The sequence below is a fragment of the Sciurus vulgaris genome, assembly GCF_902686455.1.
Source record: "Sciurus vulgaris genome assembly, chromosome: 2".
Classification (NCBI taxonomy): domain Eukaryota; kingdom Metazoa; phylum Chordata; class Mammalia; order Rodentia; family Sciuridae; genus Sciurus; species Sciurus vulgaris.
Window position 1 is genome coordinate 100553926 of NC_136462.1, and position 24459 is coordinate 100578384.

General features: G+C 36.7%; 1 protein-coding gene and 1 long non-coding RNA gene across 2 annotated transcripts in view; one reads left to right on the plus strand and one right to left on the minus strand.

Moving 5' to 3' along the window:
- LOC306655510 overlaps positions 1 to 24459 on the plus strand; it is a 214048-nt gene that overhangs the window by 68714 nt on the left and 120875 nt on the right. The gene's annotated exons all lie outside the window — the stretch shown is intronic.
- The window catches only part of MYO5A (myosin VA), a 217645-nt gene that overhangs the window by 44031 nt on the left and 149155 nt on the right, over positions 1 to 24459 (minus strand). The window contains 6 exon segments of the mRNA XM_079130018.1: positions 1765 to 1992; positions 4123 to 4176; positions 4396 to 4539; positions 13335 to 13448; positions 17463 to 17611; positions 21296 to 21389. Coding sequence (XP_078986144.1) covers positions 1765 to 1992; positions 4123 to 4176; positions 4396 to 4539; positions 13335 to 13448; positions 17463 to 17611; positions 21296 to 21389 — 783 coding nt within the window.

Genomic DNA, 24459 nt, shown 5'->3' on the forward strand with positions numbered 1-24459 from the left:
TGGGCTGTGAGAGTTGGGTAAGTGAATGTATGATACCAGAACTATATGCTCTGTTAACTAGATTGCTTTTATGCCCCGTGCTTCATTTCTTTTTCTTTCTCTTAATTTTTACTAAAGTTTCTCATGAGAATATTACATTGTACACCATAAATATATACAATTATTATTTGTAAATGAAAGAAACAGAAAAGCAACTACCAGTCTGTCACAAGGGGACCATAAGAAAGAATCTTGATTTTTGACTCTGCCTCAGCTAGGCTGCAGAGCCTTGTTGCTCCAGGCTCCACAGTGGTGGTAGCTGAGGGAACCAACTGAGAGGTCCTGGGGAAATATGGCCCAGTCAAAATGCAGAGTCCTCTTCTGGAGCTATCCTTATTTTAGACTTAAGGGGTTTGTGATTTGTTTTAAAATAAGGAAGTTCATTTCTCTTGCTTTTCTTTTTTGCTGTACCTGGGAGTAAACTCGGGTCCTCACACATGCTAGGCATGCACTCTAACACTCAGCTGCATTTCCAGCCCTAAGGAAGTCCATTTCTTTGTATAACTCCACTTGGTACTAGATTTTAAAAACAGATTTTTAGTTAAATACTTCATTTTTAGAATGTAAAATTTTCTGGAGCAGTGTTGATCCCAAAGTGTGAGTTGCCTTTGTTAAATTCAAACATATTGTACCAGGTAAAGGATCTAAATCACATGCAGAAATACCATTTCTAACAGATCTGCTGACAGATTTTTTAGGTGTACAATCATCTTATACAGTGAGCATTTTTTATATGGCATATTATATAGCTGGGATACTTGATTGACTCAATTCCTGGTAACATTCTTTTGCACACACATGAGCAGGGAAACAAGCCAGATTTTGATAAAACTACTCATATTCTTTCTGATGGCAGAAGATAAAAAGGCCTATTTCTTATCAGTATGACTATGCTGGGCCTCAAACTTGAGGGCAAGGAAGAACTTCCCAGGACCATCTATATCCTCAGTGTGGGAATGCTTTCTGTTGAATCCCTGAACAATGCCCTCCCAGCTGGAATAGTTCCCGTTATTAAACAGAACCCCTGAAGTGAGCAGAATCATCTCCATGTAACTTCTACTGACTGATCTTATTTATAACGTTCTTACATGTTACCTTTCCAATTAAATAGGCTATTTTCGACAAGTAACTTAAAACTTGTATTTGCCTCCCCACAGTTGGACAATTTATAGATTTTTGTATTGAATAGAATTTTATTTTAGATCAAAATTTATTGGGACCAGAGTACATAAAAAGATTTATTTACTTAGGTACTAGGGATTTAACCCAGGGATGCTTTACCACTGAGCTACATCCCCACCCCTTTTTATTTTTTATTTTTCATTTTGACACAGGGTCTCACTAAGTTTCTTAGGGCTTTGCTAAATGGCTGAGGCTGGCCTCAAACCTGTGTTTCTGTTGCCTTTCCAAGTTGATGGGAGGTGTGCGCCACTGCTCATGGCAAAAGATTCATTTTAAAAGTCCTTGGCTCATGAATGAGAGGTAAAATTGTGATAATTTAATCACTTGGGATTTTACTTGTTTTTTGTAATTGGAGTTTTTTTTTTTTTCCAAATTATAATTGGCATTTGCAACAGTTTTAAAATAATACTGTAATGTTTACAAAAATGAATCCCTCAGATTAAAAATACTCTTAAGTGTTTGCTTCACTATAAATTGGAAGGAAGGATAAGAAGAAATGGAGAACAGTCCTCAAACACTACCTTAGCCATGTCTTGTGCTTACCTTGGGTTGGATGGCCTCTTTCTGGCTCACCAGCTGAGATCTCAAGATAAGAACTTCCTCCTTACGGACATCGAGTTCCTCACTCACAGAGGTCAGCTGCTCCATGAGGACACGGTAGGCAGGTGCACCTGGAGCAGTCACCTCTGGGGCACTTTTCTCACTGAGAGCTTTTCGTAACTCATTTAGCTCATTTTTCAGTTTTTTGTTTTCTGACTCTAGTTCTTGACGCTGAATGAAGAGATAAAGGAAAGTTCATTGCTGTCATCCTCAGCCTTACATTGAAATGCTCACTTTCCCCCAAGATCGTAGAAGAACTCTGCTGGAAAAGGGGCATGAGAACTCCCCTAGTGAATGGCTTCCCATGCTCTATTGGGAACTCTGCAAATTAAGGAAGTCTGTCAGCAAGTGGAATTGAGTAAGATTAATGGCAGTTTGCAACACCAACCCAAATTCCAGTCATATTTATTCCAGACTGGCTCAGGGAGTATTTACAGGTCTTGAGAGATTGTTAAGTCCCAATGGGCAGGTTTAGCTAGTCCTAAGAAACCCTGATTTTATTTGTAGGTAGGTGTAAGGGCAAATCTGAATACCCAACTGGTCAGGAGATTTCCAGTGAATGATTCAGATAGGTGGACCCCTGAAATCTTTAGTAGTGTTTTTATTTCCTTTGTAAAGTAGAATAGAAAGATCACTGAAATTTTAGACTTTTAACTTTTAAAAAAATAAATTAAATAAATAAATTTATTGGTAGAGGATTGAACCCAGGAGCACTTAACCACTGAGCCAAATCCCCAGCCATTTTAATTTTTTTAGACAGAGTCTTACTAAGTTGCTGGGGGTTTCACCAAATTGCTGAGGCTGGTTTTGAACTTGTGATCCTCCTGACTCAGCCTCCTGAGTTGTTGGATGGGATTACTGAAATGTGTTACTGCACCAGGGCTTTTAACTTTTAATTAAAAAAAGATGATATAATTTACACCAATAAAGTTCCTTTTGGTGTTTCAATGACATTAAATAATACATTATTCTGACTTCTTTCCTGTGTGAGGTACTTGTAAAGAGGCTAATAAGAAACTTTTGAGCTGGGGGAGAAGCTAAATGCCTCTTCCTTTAGCAATCTAGATAGACATACATCCTTCACCCTCTCAGTAATTTCACATGCTACTAGTTACCAGTTGGCCCTCTCCATGTTGTTCAAATCATGGTATTGGGAACCCAGAACAGAGTGACAGTGACAACAAAACACAGTGTCACAAGATACCAGTTGGGAAACACTGAAGTAGACAGGGATTTATAAGTCTACTCTTAGAAAAGTACCATGGTGCCTTATTTAGGACATGACACAAGGTCAATGACAGGGTAAGTGAAACACCTGTATACGTACAAAGATCAAATATCCTTTCATGGACTGGGGTTGTGGCTTAGTGGTAGAGCACTTGCCTGGCATATGTGAGGCCCTGGGTTCGATGCTCAGCACCACAAATATATAAATAAATAAATAAAATAAAGATCCATCAACAACAACAACAAAAAAATCCTTTCCTGTCTTCTCAGAGAAACAATTTTGGGTTTTCAGCACAATATCAGGTCTTTTACCAAGTTAAAGTAAAACTTTCTATGAAAATGAATGTTCTCTCCTATCTCCAATTTCCCACCAATTGGTAATCAGAATTGCATTGCTCATTTCTATAAAAGAAAACACATAAAAGTCTTTACTCTGATGTTTGAGCTCAGGTACAGTGTTTCTTAGTGAGATCAGAATCACCTAGAGTCCGTGTTAAAAACAGATAGATAGGCCCCAATCCTAGAAATTCTGATTCGACAAGTGTAGTAGTGTGGGGTCTAAAATTTTGCATTTTTAACAAGTTATCAGGTAATATTGATCCTGCTGGTCTAGGGACCAGATTTTGAGAACCACTAATCTAATACTTCGTGAATTTGGGCTTTACTCATACTACAGAATGTTTGCCCATGTTTATATAAGGCAGGAGAGTATCTGGAGAGCAGACTGCTACTCCCATGCCTTTGATCTGTCCCCTCATATCCAATCAGATGTTTATGATGGCAAATGGAACAACTAAACCTGGGCGGTGTGACATTTGAGTCCATATTCTTTACTACTGTAGCCTCAAATGGAAGCTACCTCCCCTGTTCCTGTTCAGACTGAAGTCTAGTATGTATGAAACAGAATTTATAAAAGGAAACAAGCTAGACATAGTGCTTGAATAAGGCTTAGGTTAGTGCCTCTGGTGCAGCCTCTAGCTCTTAAGAATCTTTTTTGAGAAAAAGAGAGGTTCTGAGAGCAGATCTTTTGCCAAAAGATGGTATTTAAAATACTGAACAGAAATTTACCATTACCTTGAGGGATTCATATTCCAGTTCTGCACCTCTAATTTGTGGTCTTTCTTCTTCCTGGGGAAGAATTAAGTAAAACTTAAATATATTTTAATTGTCACATTGGAACTCTTATTTACTTGTTCTATACAAAGTAGTGAAGAGTTAACCAAACATGCTGGGTTAAGGTGTCTCTGGGCTGATTTCTGATTTAAGAGACTGAAGGAAAGGATGTAAAGCCTCAGCCTCCCTGCTCCGGGCTCACCCTTGGCTCTCGGGCAGGATGGCACCGCTCACCTTTGCTTTGCTGCGTAGCACCTGCTCCTCCTTGCGGTCCAGCTCATCCTGCATCACCTGCTTCTCCTGCTCCAGCTCAGTGACCCGCTTCTGGAGCTTGAGAAACAAGGACATGTCCAGAGGTACCTTCTTTTCACTTGGCTCCTAAACCCCAGAAATCACAAGAGTCAAGAGAAGCCAGAAGTCACACAGACCAAAACACATAAAGGCCTTGATAAACTGAAAGGTAATCTAATAACATTTAAAAAGTATATTAATTGGTTCCAAAATGGAATCACAGTAAGAACTACTAGAAAAAATAAAGTTCTACTAATTAAAGCTAAGAAAATGTTAACAAATAACTATTGTCATAGAAGTTCTGAGTGTCATAATTATTTTAACTTGATTGCTTCAGGTTTGAAGTTCTAATGATGTAAGGAGAGAGATAACTATATATTAGATTTAATGTAGAGAATAAAGAGTCTTGGATGTGGGCATGTATGCATGTGAGTGAACAAATGAGAGATAGGCAAAGGGAGAGAGAGTGGGGAGAACAACTTACTTATTTAAATAAATTGTCAAAATATAATTCTTAACTGATTAGCAAATCTTGTCTTTCTAACTGTTCACTTACAAAAGAATGTTTATTTTTTGCTCTTCTAATATAAAAGCAAAACAAATTTTTATAGAATATTTAGAAAATAGTTACAACAAGTAAAATGCCAACATAATTCCATATTCAGAGAAAAACTACCTTATTTGCCTACTTTCTTTTCTATGCATTGTAGATTTAAAGAATTGGGAGTAATATTTTCATTATAATTTTGTATTGATTTTTAAACTTACCATTGTATTACAATTGTTTTCCAAATGTATATTTAACTGTATAAGCAGGTATATCATTATTTTTAGCTATGACCTTACTAATGGTTATTTGCTATTGAAATGTTACTAAAATAAATATCCCAGGTACATTAATATCAAAATATTAATAATTTTAAGTTCAGTACATTAGGCCGATTTATGCTTCGATCAACAACCACTATCTTGCCTAGAATAAAAGTGACTAAAAAGTAACACCAGTCTCTCATCTGAGGACAGTCAGAAGACAGAAGAAGATATTTACAAAAATTAAAAAAAAAATTTTTTTTAATAATTTTTTTTAGCTAGTTATTAAAGCAAAAGTAAATCTCAATGTTGTTTTAATTTAACTTTTCATAAGGCTGAATAAGTTTTATATTTCCATGAATTTGATGTCCTTTAGCTACCTTTAGTGTTTAATAAATTTTGAATAATGTAATATGAATTCTAAAAAGGTCTAAGAAGAATAAACTGAACTAAGAAGTGTGAATTTATAGCCTATCAAGGTCATTTGCCCACAAACAATTATACTGGGACTGTTTCTTACTGTTTACTTTATAATAAAAAATAGTAAGAAGTTTAGGTTTAGGAACTTTACCAGAAAGCCTGCCCTGACTTTAGCAGAACAGAGATAACATCTTGTCTCGAAACTACTATAGAATTTTATTCATACAAAAATCTATTTCTAGGGCTGGGTGTAGCTCAATGCTAGGGCACTTGCTTACCATGTAGGAGGCCCTTGGTTCAATTCCCAGCACCTTGTGCCTCCCCGCCACCCACATATTCATTTCTATATATCTGGGCTGGGGACATGACTCAGTTGGTAGAGTGTTTGCCTCCCAAGAACAAGGCCCTGGGTTCGAATCCCCAACACCTCAAGGAAAGAGGAAAACAAGCGGCTGGGGATGAGGCTCAGTGGTTAATGCACCTCTGGGTTCAATTCCCTGAACCAAAAAAAAGTAAGCATTTCTATATATCTTACAAACACCTATATTTTCAGCTTATTTATAATTTAAACATTCCATCTTATGTATTTTTAGTATTTGTCCATTTATTAATGATGTATTTGTCCCCAAATTTTTTTAAATTTTTTTTAAATTAAAAATCAAATTTACATAGGGCAATGTTGTTTGATTCATTCTGTTATTTTTTTCCCTTCCCCCCCACCCCTTCCACCCCTCTTTTCCCTCTATACATTCCTTTCTTCCTCCATTCTTACCACCCTCCTTATCCCTAACCCTAAACCTAACCCTATTTAATACTTTTAAAAACTATAATAGAATTCTAGTAATGAATATAATGATTCATTCATAATACCTAAAATGTCATTAGTTGGAAATTGTTCTTCTAAGCTTGAATGGATATTTAAAAAGAAATCTTATTAAAATGAGATAGGGTAGATTTGCATCTTTAGATATCAGTTAAGGCTCCTCATAGAATTACTTGATTGCTAAATAAGAGCAAAATTCTACACATAGGAATAATAAAATAGGAGATGGCAGAACATAAAAGATAACATTTGCCAAATGCAAAACTACATGAGGCATAAATACTGATAATTATTTAAGAGCACTCTGGATGGTGTTCATTCTTATCCCCAATGACACATCTAATTAAAGAGATATCATTTATCTTCTCTACATACATGAGCAAGAAGGAAGATTAGGTCATCGAGCATAGAGAAGTTTCTGGGATTTTGTTTTGCTTTCCTTCCTTATGAAGGATTTTGCCACTTGAGGCCATATGAAGAGTGAAGCTTTGAAACTGACATCACTAAAAAGTAACACCAGTCTCTCACCTGAGGACAGTCAGAAGACAGAAGAAGTTATTTACAAAATTACAACAGGTCTGACAGTTATTCTGTAATTATTCCTAACAAAAGTTGAGAAAGTTATGGTGGCCCCTTCTCTTGGTTTGAAGGTATGAAGAAGCTCTAGAATAAAAGCAGAACTGGGATAATTAATCCACAGTTACTAGGAAAGGTAGGAAGAGCAATGGTTCCAGAACAATGTAAACCCAGCCCATGAAGATGTCGGAAATGTGGGAAGGGCTGCAAGGCAAGTGGAGCTAACATGGCAGACCAAGTTCTTCAGAAGAAATAGCAGTGGAGATGCCATCCTGACAAAAAAATCAAGGTTTGGCAAAGCTAGAAAAATGTAAATTCCTTTTTTACATCAGAGTTTGCAGTTATTACATAACTGAGGTTGGAATTCTGTTCCAAAAGTCTAAGGAATTCCTCCCTATTTTAATTAAAAAATAAAATAACCTCTTAACTTAGGAATATTACAGGAGTCAATGTTTTCCTTGTGTTTTTAAGGGTCAATTTGTAAATCTGACCAATACAGAGGTAGTTGTAAGAAGAAGAAACTCTGATCCGGAAGCTATGAATAATTAGAAGTAGAAATTAATAGCCACTCACAGTCTTGTATGGTGCCTCTTTCTTGACCATCTTCCTTTCTGATAAACAATCTTTTTCTATTACCAGTTATATAGATATAAACCTTTCTGACCCTGACCACACACAGAAATGGAAGGTGATCACTGAAGCCTGTTATTAGAGCAAAAACATTTATTTATTGAGCATTTACTATGTACCAGACACTATTTCCAAGCGTTTTACCAAAATTAATCCTTGTAATATTAAAACATCACTGTAAGTGAAGATAGTAATAGCATCCCCTCTTCACAGATGGGGAAACTGAAACCGAGAGAGACTGAGGCTAAGGTTATCAACTCAGTCTAAGGGAGAAGAATTATTGTAGTCTCTCCATGGGAAAGACAGAATTCCTACCAAAGTCAGCCACATTGCAGATGTATGCACTTAGTCACAAGGGACTATTTACAAACATGACTTGCTCAATGAAAAGCCTGCCCATTACAGAAAGACTTCTGGGTATATGACCTATTGCTGGTGGGTTAGTGCACATGATGGAAAGTACACAACACTCCTAGATCTGTCTGTAATTTGTGGAATACAATTATGTTTCATTATTCAACAAAGGTAAAAACTGTACTAAATCTTACTTTAATCTCTCAACTTGAGAAAATAGGCAATAATTAGAAACATAATGTTTACCCTCCCCTAACATCTTTAAGAATCTATAGAACATGGGAAATCTTTCCATCTTCTAAGGTTTTCTTTAATTTCTTTCTTTAATGTTCTGTTAGTTCTCATTGTAGAGGTCTTTCACCTCTTTTGTGAGATTGATTCCCAAGTATTTTATTTTTTTCGAGGCTATTGTGAATGGGGTAGTTTTCCTAACTTCTCTTTCTGAAGATTCGTCACTTATGTATAAAAATGCATTGGATTTATGAGCATTGATCTTGTAACCTGCTACTTTACTGAATTCACTTATGAGTTCTAAAAGTTTTCTGGTGGAATTTCCAGGTTCCTCTAAATATATAATCATGTCATCAGCGAACAGGGATAGTTTGAGTTCTTCTTTTCCTATTCGTATCCCTTTAATTTCTTTGGTTTGTCTAATTGCTCTGGCTAGAGTTTCAAGGACGATGTTGAATAGAAGTGGTGAAAGAGGGCATCCCTGCCTTGTTCCAGTTTTTAGGGGTAATGCTTTCAGTTTTTCACCATTTAGAATGATATTGGCCATGAGCTAAGCGTAGATGGCGTTTACAATGTTAAAGAATGTTCCCACTATCCCTATTTTTTCTAGTGTTTTGAGCATGAAGGGGTGCTGTATTTTATCCAATGCTTTTTCTGCATCTATTGAAATAATCATGGGATTCTTAACTTTAAGTCTGTTGATATGGTGAATGACATTTATTGATTTCCGGATGTTGAACCAACCTTGCATCCCTGGGATAAAACCCACTTGATCGTGGTGCACTATCTTTTTAATATATTTTTGTATGCAATTTGCTAAAATTTTGTTGAGAATTTTTGCATCGATGTTCATTAAGGATATTGGTCTGAAATTTTCTTTCCTCAATGTGTCTCTGGTTTAGGTATCAGGGTGACATTGGCTTCATAGAATGAGTTTGGGAGGGTTCCCGCCTCTTCTCAAAATGGCCATACTACCAAAAGTGTTATACAGATTCAATGCAATTCCAATTAAAATCCCAATGACATACCTTACATAAATAGAGCAAGCAATTATGAAATTCATCTGGAAGAATAAGAAACCCAGAATAGCTAAAGCAATCCTTAGCAGAAAGAGCAAAGCAGGGGTTATCGCAATACCAGATCTTCAACTCTACTACAAAGCAATAGTAACAAAAACGGCATGGTATTGGTACCAAAACAGACAGGTAGATCAATGGTACAGAATAGAGGACATGGACACAAACCCAAATAAATACAATTTTCTCATACTAGACAAAGGGGCCAAAAAGATGCAATGGAGAAAAGATAGCCTCTTCAACAAATGGTGCTGGGAAAACTGGAAAACCATATGCAACAGAATGAAATTAAACCCCTATCTCTCACCCTGCACGAAACTCAACTCAAAATGGACCAAGGAACTTGGAATCAGATCAGAGACCCTGCATCTTACAGAAGAAAAAGTAGGTCCAAATCTTCAACATGTTGGCTTAGGATCAGACTTCCTTAACAGGACTCCCATAGCACAAGAAATAAAAGCAAGAATCAACAACTGGGATAGATTCAAACTAAATAGCTTTATCTCAGCAAAGGAAACTATCAGTAATGTGAAGAGAGAGCCTACAGAGTGGGAGAAAATCTTTGCCACTCATACTTCAGATAGAGTGCTAATTTCCAGAATATATAAAGAACACAAAAAACTCTACATCAAGAATACAAATAATCCAATCAACAAATGGGCTAAGGAAATGAACAGACACTTCACAGAAGAAGATGTACAAGCAATCAACAGATATATGAAAAAATGTTCAACATCTCTAGTAATAAGAGAAATGCAAATCAAAACTACCCTAAGATTCCATCTCACCCCAATTAGGATGGCGATTATCAAGAACACAAGCAACAATAGTTGTTGGCGAGGATGTGGGGAAAAAGGTACACTGATACATTGCTGGTGGGGTTGCAAATTAGTGCAGCCACTCTGGAAAGCAGTATGGAGATTCCTCAGAAAGCTTGGAATGGAACCACCATTTGACCCAGCTATCCCACTCCTCAGCCTATACCCAAAGGACTTAAAATCAGCATACTACAGAGATACAGCCACACCAATGTTCATTGCTGCTCAATTCACCATAGCCAGATTGTGGAACCAACCTAGATGCCCTTCAGTTGATGAATGGATAAAGAAACTGTGGCATATATATACAATGGAATATTACTCCGCCATGAAGAATGATAAAATCGTGGCATTTGCAGGCAAATGGATGAAATTGGAGAATATCATGCTAAGTGAGATAAGCCAATCTCAAAACACTAAAGGACAAATGATCTCACTGATAAGCAGATGAGGACATATAATGGGGGGGTGGGAGGGGTTAGCGTTAGGGTTAGAGTTAGGGTTACGGAGGGGGGCAAGAATGGAGGAAGGAAGGACTGTACAGAAGGAAAAGAGGGGTGGGAGGGGTGGGGGGAAGGGGAAAAAATAACAATGAATCAAGCAACATTGCCCTATGTAAATTTATGATTTTTTAATTAAAAAAATGCAAATAAAAAAACCAAAGGACGAATGATCTTGCTGATAAGTGGATGATGACACATAACGGGGGGTGGGAGGGGTTAATGTTAGGGTTAGGGTTAGGTTTAGGCTTAGGGTTAAGGAGGGTGGCAAGAATGGAGGAAGGAAGGACTGTATAGAGGGAAAAGAGGGGTGAGAGGGGTGGGAGGGGTGGGGGGAAGGGAAAAATAATAACAGAATGAATCAAACAACATTACCCTATGTACATTTATGATTACACAAGTGGTATGCCATTACTCCATGTACAGAGAAACAACATGTATCCCATTTGTTTACAATAAAAAAAAAGAATCTATAGAAAATTGAAAAGAGTAGAGACCCTGACAAAAAAACATTATGAATAAAAGTTCGATGAAGTACATAAGAGTTTAGAGTTTAAAAATATAACATCCTCAATCAAAAACATTAACAAAAGCCCTCCTTGCTCTCAATTATAGACAGAATACTTTCCAGCAAATATATTCCTTTTGTCATGACTTCCTCTTACCATGCAGGAGCCACTCAGGTGATACTACACTAAAATGGACAGTTTATAAACTCTTATAAGACCAAAAACATGCAGTCCTAAAGTCTTCATATTCATTAGAAGCTCAGAAATTCTAATTTTGAAATCTTCTAAGTCTAACTTTGTGGTACTCTCAAAAGATGGCCATCAGCCAGGCATGGTGGCACACACCTATAATCTCAGTGGGAAGCTGAAACAGTAAGATCATAAGTTCAAAGCCAGCTTCAGCAACTTAGCAAAACATTAAGCAACTTAACAAGACTCGTCTCAAAAAAAAAAAAAAAAAAAAAAAAAAGAGTGGGGTGGTGGGCCTGGGAATGTGGCTTGGTGAAGCGACCATGGGTTCAAACCCCAGTAATGGGGCAGGGGGAGATGGCCATGGCCATAGTCCACCAATGATTCTTCCAAACATACATGCCTTTCCTCTTATCAAGAGATGGTGCCCAGGACTGGGACTATGGTTCAGGAGTGGAGCGCTTGCCTAGCATGCATGAGGCACTGGGTTTGATCATCATCACCACATACAAAACTAAATAAAATAAAGTTAAAAAAAAAAAAAAAAAAAAAACTAAAAACAGAGAGATGGTGCCCAGTACCTCCACCCTATAGAATGAGAGACAGACACAGACAGAGAATCTACTCTCTGCTCCCTGAATATGAAATGGCTTTATGATTTGCTTTGACTACCATGTGGCAGAATTGACACTGGGTCATTCTTTCACTCTTGAACTCTTAGAATCCACCCACCTGCTGCAAAGAGAGAGTCTCAAGGAAGAGAACCTAAGCAACTTAGCTGAATATAATCACATGAGGGACTCCTTTACCACTACATGGAAGAGAACTACCCAGTCAAATCTCACAGAATTATAAGCAATAATAAATTGATGTTTGAAAGCACTAAAATCAGGCCACCAGGCAATCAGGTAATTAGAACAACATCAACCCTGCTATGTAGTGCTCACACTTTTGGATACATGAACCCTGACAAATGTTAGCAATAGACTGGAAAAGGATAGGAGAATTCTAGTGTAGAATGCCTGGATGGAAGGCAGAAGAGTATGATGGCAAAGGACATAAACTCCAGAGAGACTAGCCTCTGGTTGAATACTGGCTCTGGCACTTACAAGCTATGAAAATGGACAAGCTGTAAGTCTTGTGGGTTGTATGGCAATCCAACTACATGACATTTTCTTCAAAATTAAGTAAATTAAGTAATTAAGTAAAACTAAGACAAGAAAAGAAAAAAAGCATTTAATTTCTTTAGCTATTCTGCCAGAACAAGTCTATTTCTGACTTGGCCATTTTTAAAAAGTATGATAAAAATAGAACAGCTCTGCCTAAAATTAATATCATATTTGAAAAAGAGATCTGAGAACTGGTTGGGAACAATCTAACTTAAAGTCACTGTAATTTTACAGTTAAAAAAACACATTGTTTTGGTTTCATACTATATAATATAGCACAATTAAAGTATATTTGTAAATTATTTTCCATGGATTTTTGTGGATTTTAACATTGGTTAAAAACTAGCATGAAACATAGGCAAACGTTTTGTTAAAACTCTTTGGTACTCGTATTTAGAATACTCAAGGGCAAAGAGCTTAGTTTATTTATAACTTATCACAGCTCAAAATAAATTCCTGATAGCCTAGATTATTTTTTATACATGAAATATGTTAAGGTATAAAAGGGAATTCTGAAAAGAAACTGTCACCGTTAAAATTACATTACAAATTAAAATGTGGGACTGAGGGTATATATAACTCAGTGGGTTGAGCATGTTAGCCCAAAAAGTAAATAAGATAAAATTTAAAAATTCATATGTGTATTGACAAAAACATATGCAGTATGTATGTACACAGGTAATTAAGCACCTACAAGTCATGCATAGGAAATGTTCCCTATGTTAAACAACAGCATGGTCACATTCCACTTTTTAGTCATAGATGTTTAAAACGTACCTCTGTTCTTGATGGAATATCTTCAGTGTCTGCAATTTCAGAACTAAAAGTATATTCAGACTCATTGCTGCTATGGGTGGAGTCTGTTCTCTTGTGTCCATGCTTAGGCACATTCTGTAAGACAAATAACCCAGGTGAAATTAATACATTATTAAACTAGGCATAGTTAAGACAACATTCATCTTTCTTGGTTCCCATTTTCCCTCACTGACTTGTACTGATGCCCAGATTTGTTTCATGTCATCTTGGTCAAATCCTTACAAAGGGTCACCTCTTCTCAAAGAAAGGAGCACAAGCATATTGTGACAAGAACAGTTGTAAAACCCAACACCCAAATGAAAACCCTTTGGGTTTTTAAAGTTTTGAATGCTGAGTCACACTGGGGAAAGTTAAGAAAACTGCTCTAAGAATCGTCTGAAAACTCCTGGGTTAATAATTCAGGGAGTCCAGGTGATACCTTTATGCTATGTGATACTTATGAAACCACTGTTCAGAAAGCTCATGGGGAATAGAAAATTTAAGCAATAACAGTTTTAGGCCGGCCCAACTTGATTCAATATAGAGGGAAGACCTAAAGAAAACCCCAGAGCCTTTGAAACTATCTAGAAGCAGAGGTGTACGCTAAAGCAGAGAATCACCAAACATGAAGTCAAAGGCAGACTTGATTCTATTTGCTCAACTTAAGAGTGCTCATTTAAGGTTTCTAGCCAAATTCCGCAGTTGAATGGGATGGCATTTATTTAACAAAGGGCTATGTCATTAATAAAAACAGGTGGGTCCATGTAAACACTCAAAAGATTTTGAACAAGCTTATTAAAAAGGGCTGGGGAATGTAGCTCAGTGGTGGAGCACTTACCTAGCATGTGCGAGGCCTTGAGTCTGAGCCCTAGCACTGCTAAATAAATAAATAAATAAAGAAGAGATCTATATTTGTTCCACATGCACTTATAACTAAACAGTGAAAACCTTAATAGTTTTTGCAGTGCCAGGAATTGAACCCAGGGCCGTGTACTTGCTAGATAAGTACTCTACCACTGAGTCACATATCCAGTCCTGCTATATGTTATTAAATGTAACTTTAAGTTCAGTGCAGTGCTTAAGTGTTCTGGGCATGAAACACAAGAGAGAACTAAGTAAGAATCCCAGCTCTGCCACTTACCTGTCCTTATCTAACTTCTTGAGGCCTCCATTTCATCATTAGGAAGAAAGAGCTAATATTATCATCTGCCTGGTAGGATTTATTATGTGAGGATGAAATAAGAGTAAGCAAGTAGAATTCAGCAAGTGTCTGGCACATAACAAGCATTCAATTAATGTTAGTTGCTGCTGTTGTAATTGTTGAGAATCTTCAATAATTCAACAACATCCCTGTAGTGACCTTTTGGTTCTCTAAGTTTTAAGGATTCTGTTTCCTTGTTCATCTGTCATTCAGTTACAAGGACAATACACTTGACTTACTATGTTCCTTCAAGATTCACATCTTGCTCCTGTTTTGCTACTTATCTGTCATTTCTCCCCTAATACCGTTTTTTCCCAGAACCTGTTTTATTCTGATTGTTGACATGATTTCCTCCCTACTCTGGAATTCATTTGTCCTTACTTCACAATTCTAGATTCCCTTGCCTCATTATACTTTTGTTGTTAGCTTGAAACTCTTCAGCCTTGGATCAGTCTTTTCTACACTGCCTCTGCCCCTATAATACCTGGATAACTGAAGGTTTTTGGAGAAAAAAAAATATAACACTTCTTATACTAGGCCATCAACTCCATGTCCTGGCAATCAGGAACAGTTAAGTCACCAGTGTTTTTTGGTGTGCATATTACATAGATTACAGAACGCCTTTTGGGTAATCTATCAATTCCCTTCCCTCCATCCATCTGAGGAGTCTATTTACTACAAAATGCTTCATGAGCTCTGGACTGCAGCACTGAGAACTCCATGTGCAGAACAGTGTCAATGAAATATTAGCCAAGACCCATTGGTTAGCTGCAAAGTTCTATATAAACATGAAAATATTTGATATTGCCATTAATATTTTAGTTGTCCTAAATTTTAAAGTCAAATTTTTATTCTTTGCAGTTCTTGGCATATAGTCTCTACATTTCCAAGATCTTGCTTATATATCTGGAACTAGGAAATGGTACCTAATGAAGAGCTGAGTAGAAAGCAAAAGGCCTTTAATCTTCTTACAAATGCTTTTTCCTTTTCCCTATCTCTGACCATTTTGTGACCCAAAAGGAATGAGAGTGAGTCACAGGCATTCAGTGAAGAGAACTAAGGGTCAAAAATAAGAAATCAAGACTTTAAGCTACCCTTGGAGCACTGCTGGGAACACAATGGACAGTAGGCAGAGACTTGCCTGACAGGAAGGAGTACCTGTGTTAAGTTGCTGGAGGATGGCCATTATTGGAGGGTATTTTCTAGAGAGATGACTACCTTTTGTTGATTACACAGACCCAAAACCTCAAGATATCTCTAAAATATGTTCAGAGTGGTTATATATATGGCACATACTTCTCTCATTTTTTCTGTAACTCACAAGATATACATTGTTGAAGAATCTAAGAAATTCTGTAGAAAAGAAAATCTGTTTAACTTTGTTGATTATTTGACCTCAGAATCATTTCTTTTCCAATACGGCTTATTAACATTCCAAAAATTAGTAGTCTCAGAAATGCCCAGTAGAATACAAAGCTTAGCTCTAACACCTGAAACACAGGTTAACCTTAAGTGTTGGCATGTTTACCCAGTAAATAAATACAAATACACCAAAGAACGGAATTCTGGGGAACATCAACACTGAAGGAGAGAAAAAAGAACTCTAGACAAGTTCAGAATCAGAATTTGACAGAAGAATGCCTTCACTGGGGCCATATGCAGTACGGAAATGAAGTATGCAGTACGGAAATGAAGACATGTCTTCATTTCCGTACTTAGAATTATGGTGACCTGCTCCTACTGCTAATGTCTCTTTGCACATATAAATCAGGGTAGATCAGTGAGGTTTGAAATAGCAGTTCAATGTGAGATTTATATTAGCTTTTAAGCCTCTTTTAGACTAGATCTTCTCATTTGCAAGGTTATGAGAACATCTCTTTTATGTTATATAATCTCTTTTATTTTGACTTTTTTAAATGTCACATTTTAAAGAACTCTGTCAAGTAGATTCAGATGGAAATGAAATTTGAAGCAAATACTTTACTGCACACATGGCAAATTATTTTGCTTTCTATAGCATATTTTAAAGCATTTCTGGTCATTGTTACCATTAGGTTGATTTTAAGGCAGATGATGCCTGGGCACAGTGGCACACACCTGTAGTCCCAGTAAAGAGGCTGAGGCAGGAGGATCTCAAGTTCGAGGCCAGCCTTAGCAACTTAGCAAGTTTCTAAGCAACTTAGTGAGACTCTGTCTCAAAAATAAAATAAAATAATAAAATAAAATAAAAAAGGGTTAGGGATATAGCTCAGTGGAAAAGCACCCCTGGGTTCAATCCCCAGTACAATTAAAAAAAAAAAAAAAAAAAGAGGTCTGTTTCTTGATCGCAGGATAAGTAGTACAGAGAGTGCAGAACTATTCTAAATATAAAAAGTATATACTGGCAAATGCAGAAGAGTCCTTGGAATAGATAAAATAATTTGTTACAAACAGAGGGACATTTTACTTTTGTAGGAATTTATCTTGGAAATGACAATAAAACCAGTAGATTGAATAATTATATAAATATTTGCTTTATATGCAAATTTTACATTAAACCGTTCAATCTATAAAACAAATTCTGCTATTTTGACTTTCTGGTATTCTTTAGTCTAATCTAGTATTTGTCTAGATTTAGTCTAGTATTTTTGTAGTGTTGTCTAGATTTGTCTAGTATTTAGTCTAATCTTTAGTATTTGACTTAACTGAGATACTTAATAAAGTTGTATGATTTCTGGGATTTACTTTAAAATAATATAAGCACTGAATGGGGTTGGGAAAGGGTAAAAGAGAAAGCAGAAATGTGTTGACCATTTTGGAACTTGGAGATGAGTATGTGGAGTATATGGAGGTTCATTCTACTATTCTATTTACTTTTGTATATGTTAAAAATTTTTCATCTCAAAGAAAAGCATAAGTGTTGGACTCACCACCATGAGGGTCATCTCTTCCTTGAGGTCATCATATCTTTCTTCAAGGCGACTGAACTCATTCAGAAGGTTCTGGTATCTCAGCCTTTCATCATTAAGATCAAGTTCCAGTTGTTTTGTTTCTTCTATGAGCTTCTTCTCCATAGTTTCTGAAAGAAAAAAGGAATATGCATGCCAAAGACAGCTCCATAGAATCTAAGAGTGTAACAGGTACACTGATTTCAGTTTCTCTGTATAGGATCTTACTTTTAGCACCATGATCTTTGAAGAGTATCTAGTGAATGTAGGGAAAGAAAAAGCATGACCCAAAAATGAAATATTTTTTTAAATAATGACAACAATCATCTACTGAGCTCTTCTATTTACTACAGACTTAGTCCTACTAGTTTATTCACTGGTCACAACACATTCTTGATAAACTTCCACTAGGTATTCTCTAGTAACTAAAGTATACGTACTTTGTATTCTAATGGTACTCCATTTTAGGGTATTTGTAAAATTATTTTGTCCTAATTAATGTATTATTTCAAAAAATTAGAGCTATTTCTCTAGGGAATGGCAACTTTTAGTGGATCTGGCTCTCCTATTACAGTGTCTATCTGTTCAACTCAGTTCTGTGGTTCTATCCTATAATTTTCCACCAAACTCCCCCTGCTGTCATATTGTTCCTCTGTTTCTAACCATCTGCATCATTTACTTCTTGGCCATCTCCCATATGCTGCTTGGGGAACCCTAACTTTTCCATTTACCCACCAAACTCTGCCTTGTCTGTTGCTGGTGGTTTGCATTTGGCTAGGATGTGTTCTAAGAGATTTGAGATTATAGCTCCTTGCTGCAGACAAAACAAAATATAAAAAGTCTCATATCTTGGCCATATATTTTAACTAAATGACCAACCTGTCACTTTTATAAAATTAGGCATCGCACTACTATGCTCATTTTATCCTTGTATTTTGTAGGTCAGTTTTAACATGCCTACTTTTATTGCTTCAATGTTTCTTTCTCCATCAGCTCCATCAGGCAAGGGCTGAAAGTGTCTTGTCACACTGCTTTCCTTGTGCCTACCATAGTGCTTCCTAGGATAGGGCTTTCATGATTTATAAATGAATGGATGAAGGAATTTCTGCTTTCTGCCACATTCTGTAAATTGCCTTTTATTCTCGCTGGTTTGCAAAAGCTGCTTCAGGCTAAATGCTCCCTAGATGAATCTATTGTTATTTCTTTAGAGTTCTAATTTCAAAATAAAGTTTCATGTTTTCCTGAAAGTATTCTCATCACTTTGGGCCCTTCCATTGCATTCCATCTACTTCCTAGAAGCCTCTTTCACATGATCTTAGGGACTCTGTTTTCTCTTTTTCTTTTTGGTTTTCTTTTTTGGCTTATTTTCTTGAACTTATGCCTTAGTTATAGTCTTTAATTCCAGGTTTTATTCTCTTTCCTCAACATCCATTGATTGGGAGGGAAGGACCAGTGTGGAGAAAAACAGAGAGCTCATCAGTCTTAATGGAAACCTTTAGGCTCATTCCTCATTTTCTCTCTGTTTAATCTGATTTGCTTTTAGAACACCTCCATCTTCTAGTCAACACCCAAAACTTAATCCCTATGATGGATTAAGGGATACTTAGATAGCTGGCAAAGCATTACTTCTGGGTGCATCTGGGAGGGTGTTTTCAGAGGAGATCGATGTGAATTGGTGGACTGAGTGGGAAAGATCTGGCCTCAATGTGGGCAGGCACCATTCAACCCACTGGGGGCTAGACAGTTCTGAAAAAGAAAGAAGGGCAAACTCTTGCTCTTTCTTACAGAGACAAAATACCATTTTTCTCTTGCCCATCAGAACTGTGGGTCTCTGGCTATTGGATCTAAAGCTTGCATAAGCAGTCACCCCGGCTTTAGGGTTTTCTGACTCAGACTGAGAGTTAGTTACACTATCAGCTTCCCTGGTCCTAAGGCCTTCAGACGTGGCCTGAGTCATCCTGCCAGAATCCCTGGTACTCCAACTTCCAGAGGGTCTACTGTGAAACTTCTCATCTTCTGTAATCATGTGAACCAATCCACTTATTGAATCCCCTTCTAGGATATCTACAACTATCATTGGTTCTACTTCTTGTAGAATACTAAAATAGTTTAACAACTGATCTCATTAATTTGCCTCATACAAAGGTACTTTTTCTTTAATTTCCTCATTACTAATAACATACCTTTATTGTCTATATTTCTAATGTTAAAACTTAAGGCATTTTGTCTTTTTTGAATAACTCATCAAAATTATAATATTCTAGAGATTATTTTTCATATGATATAGTCTTATTCCAACCCATCTTTTTCTCTCCCACTAATTATTTTTGTTTAGGCCTATATCTTCTTATTCCATATTTAATATAAGTAGATTCTTTATAAATCATCACTATTGTAATATATCCCACAAAAAGCAAACAGAATAAATGTTCATATCTAATTAGTTCTCTATTCAAAAAATTTGAGTATTTTATTTCTAGTTTGGTGGAAAAAAGTAGTTGATTTTAGGAGAATAATATTCATTAGTTTAGCAAAAAATAAAGAATAAGCAAGATTCAAAAAGACAAATCTTGAATGCGCTCTTCATTTTTGAAAGCTAATAAAACTGATCTGATAGAAGGAGAGTGGAATAATGGTTACTAGAGACTGGGAAGGACAGTAGGGAAGAGAGAAGTTAGATAATAGGTACCAAATTCAGCAAAGAAGAGTGATTAGTTTTGGTATTTATAGTGTAGTAGGATAACTATGGTCTATGGCAATTTATGACACACTAAATAAAGCAGAAAAGAAGAATCTGAAGGTTCTCCCCACATAGAAATTATAAATGTTTGAGTAGATTGAAATGCTGGTTACTCTGATTTGATCTTTATACATTATATACCTGTATCAAATTATTGTTTCTTATTCCAGACGTATATAAAATTATGTATTAAAAAAAATAAGCCAGGTACGGTGGTGCCCACCTGTAATTCCAGTTAACTGGATGGGAAACCAAGTGAGGGGAACAGGGACTGAAATAAAATTACTTGCCTATATGATTGTGTCAAAATATATCCAACTACAATGGATAACTATAGTGCTCTAATTAAGATCGATCTATCTATATGTATCTATCTATCTATCTATCTATCTATCTATCTATCTATCTATTTATATATATAAAACCAGAGAGCTGTGTTCCCCTAACATTATGTGAAGACACAGAAAGAAGGCACCATTATATAAACCAGGAAATGGGTCATCATCAGACACTGAATATGTTGTTGCTTTAATCTTAGACTTTACAGCCTCCAGACATGGGAAAAATAAATTATAGTGTGTATAAGTCAAAAGGGGGTTGGGGGCTGGGGTTGTAGCTTAGTGGTGGAGTGCATGCCTAGTAGGCATGAGACCCTGGGTTCAATTCCTATACTGTTAAAACAAAATAAAATTAAATAAAAATAAACTAATACACACACATACATATCTCTATCTATGCTACCTCAAGAATTTTTACTAGATCAATAACAATTCTATAAGTCATAACTGATAAATTACATACACAGAACAAATTAACTTTTGAAAAGATCATATATAGCACTGACTGAAAGAGTTCACACTGGTACATACACAGAGAAACCAGGCTTACAAATTCACCACTAAGACAACCAAAATATTAGGGGCTCCTGTTGGTTCTGACTATAAACTTACTGAAGATAGCCTCAATTTTTAAAAATATTTAAGTGCTAAGCAATCTTGTAAGTGGAAAAAATAATGTTATAACTTGTAAGACCTTTGGTGTGAGGTTGGCTGGTATACAGTATGTTGAGCCTTACCTGTCATCTCCTTAGCTTGCTCCACAATAAGGTGATTAAGGGTCTCTTTTTCCTGCTTCAACAAAGTATTTTCTTCCTTCAGATTTGATACCAGCTATAAAATGAAACAATAAGCTAAGATGACTGCGATAGATAGAGGAATCCCCATTAGAAAGTCTAAACACCACAAAGAAGTCACTCCTTGCTTTCATCATCCCTGTTCTGTCTAGCCACCGGTCAAACCTGGCTCAGTTACCCTCTTCAGAGAGGCTTCCTGGAAACCCCCTCCATTAGGTCTCTTCTATGGGCTGCTACAGGATCCTATATCTGCTTCTTTATAGCCCTTATCAATGATTTACTTTTCTGTCATCTCTAATAGACTAGATTCCTAGAGGACAAAAATGGTGATGCTTGTTTTATGTTGAACATTTAGCAATTACTTGGTACCTAGCAAACATTTATTCTCAAAGCAATATTACCTTCTCATCTCAACACTGTAACACAAAGTTCACATGTTCATAATTAAAGTGGAAAGAGAAAAAGTTAAGAAGGATATGAAGGACTTTGAGTTTTGGAAATTCACTGAAGATGTGGATGTTTAAAACATTAACTTTACAACAGTATCAATTTACTTATTGCCACAAAACCGTACATTTCAAAATGGTGAAATGATAAATTTTGGGATTTTTGGGGGAGAGGGGACTGGGGTTTGAATCCAGGGGTGCTTTACCACTGAGCTACATCCACAGCCCTTTTTTAAATTTTGAGACAGGGTCTTTCTAAGTTGTTGAGGTTGGACTCAAACTTGAGATTCTCTTGCCTCAGTTTTTAAGAGAGACATGTGCCACCATGCTCAGCTAAAAATGGCCAATTTTATGCTAAATATTGTTATGGTTTAAATATGTGTCCCCCAGAAGTCATGAGTAAGACAACACAAGAAGGTTCAGAGGTGAAATGATTGGGTTACAGGAACTTTAACCCAATCAGTGAATTGGTCCCCTGACAGGGATTAGCTGAGTGGTAGCTGTGGGCAGATAAAGTGTGGCTAGAAGAGGTGAGTCCCTGGGGGTGTACCTTTGGGGTATATATTTTGTCTTTGTTGAGCAGAGCTCTCTCTCTCTGCTTCCTGATATGATGACTTCAGCTGTTTTCCTCTACCACACCCTCCCACCATGATCTTCTGCCTTGAGTCCTGAGGAATAGAGAAGGTTGTCTATTAATTGAGATCTCTGAAACTGTGAGTGCCAAATAAACTTTTTCTCCTCTAAAATTGTTCTTGTCAGGTCTTTGGTCACAGTAGTGAAAAAAACTAAAACTAGGACATATATAGTTTACCACAATTGGAAAAAAAAAAGCACTGACCCTTTCTTGCTTCTGGTTGGATAAGGTTCCCAGGAACCAAAAATCAAAACCAAAGGTAACTTTGCAAAGTACATAATTTACGTCCTTGGAATGAAATATGTGCTCGTGATGAATGACATTTTAATTCCTTTCTCTCTCAAAGTGAGAGCTATATTAATAAAGAGAAAGGTGAGGCAAAAATCTCTCAACACACCAGGGCTTAGTGACAGGAAAAGAAGGCTCTGTGATCATAGATCCTACAGACCAGGAAAATAGATAACAGCACTATTGCTATAGCCAGTTCCTTCTGGTGGACCAGTCTGTCCTCTGTACAGATATGGCTTTAACATCCGCTCTCAGTAGCAAGATCTAAATTCTCTGTGGGTTAAGAGGAAGCTGCTTTTGATCAGGGTTGTGCAGCCAATCCTGTGTGTATGTCCAACCCACATTCCCAGAGCTTGGGCAGGATCACTTTTTAAAAAACTCTTCAGGAAGCTGGGCCTGGTGGTACACATCTATAATCCCAACAATTCGGGTGGCCAAGGAAAGCAAAGCTTAAGGTCAGCCTAGGCATTTTAGCATGACCTTGTCTCAAAATATAAAATTTAAAAAGGACTGGAAATATAGCTCAGTGGTAAAGCATCCTTGGGCTCAATTCCCAGTACTAAACAAAACAAAATAACCCAAAACAACCAAAAAAACTCTCCAGGAGATTCTGATACATTCCTGGTTAAGAAACAGTTGTGGGGTAACATACAGGCTTCTTATTCAGTCTGAGAATGTTTTTCCAATCATGAAGTTGACTATCACAGTGAAATATTTTCATTCTTTCCCTATCATTACACTCCTTCAAAAGAATGAAAGGTGGTACCTACAGCTATTCTTCTGAAAAGTAGAAGATAAAAAAGCATGCTCCAGTGGCGTAATTGGTTAGCACGCGGTACTTATACAGCAGTATATGTGCTAGTCATGATGAGGTTGTGAAAAGTAGAAGGTAATAAAATAGAAAGGAGAAATCTGAATCTTCTATCCTATCAGACCAGAAAGGTTTAAAAGAGGAAAAAGAATTCCTTCCCACCAAGCTTAAATACTCTGAAGATTCAGAGGAATCTGGAAAGCTTCTAGGGACTGAGGAGACTTAAAGGAAGAAAAGAAGTCTGAAACACTCAAGCATATCCCTTTGAAGCTCATTTGAATTCTGCAAGAACAAGCTTGTCATATAAAAAAAAATTACTACATAGTAGCAATGCCATTTATATAGGCAGAATCCAAATTTCCTACAGATACAAGAGGAATTATTTTATGTGAACCCTGAATATCATGAAAGGATAGCAATATTAACTATGCTATCCTGACTGAACTACATCTAAGCTCCCACTGAAGTTCTCACTGCCTATACTGCTCTTAACATTGCAAAGTTGGTACAGAAAAAGCCTATCAAGATTTTTGCCAGCATCTGCAGCTGACACAGTCAACTCTGTTTTCATTTAAAGATAGCAATTCCAGTGGAATCTCCCAAAATTGATAACTGTTTTCTAGAAAGCCTTATGTTGAGATACTCTGAGAAATGTTTAAATAATATAGTTCATCACTACTTGAGAATCTTAATGTTTTCTATACTTAATAAAGTTTTGATATAAATTAACACTAATTTGTGGCATGGAGGCACTGATCAGTCCATGTGCATGTTTGTGTGTGTGTGTGTTTGTGGGTGGGGGGGTTCTATCTGCACAGCAGCTCTTGACTGTGATCATGGTGCAAACAAATGAATTTCTCTTACATGCATTTCTTAACACAGACGTAGAGCAGGTTTCCGTAAGGATCTCTACTATCAGGTTTCAACA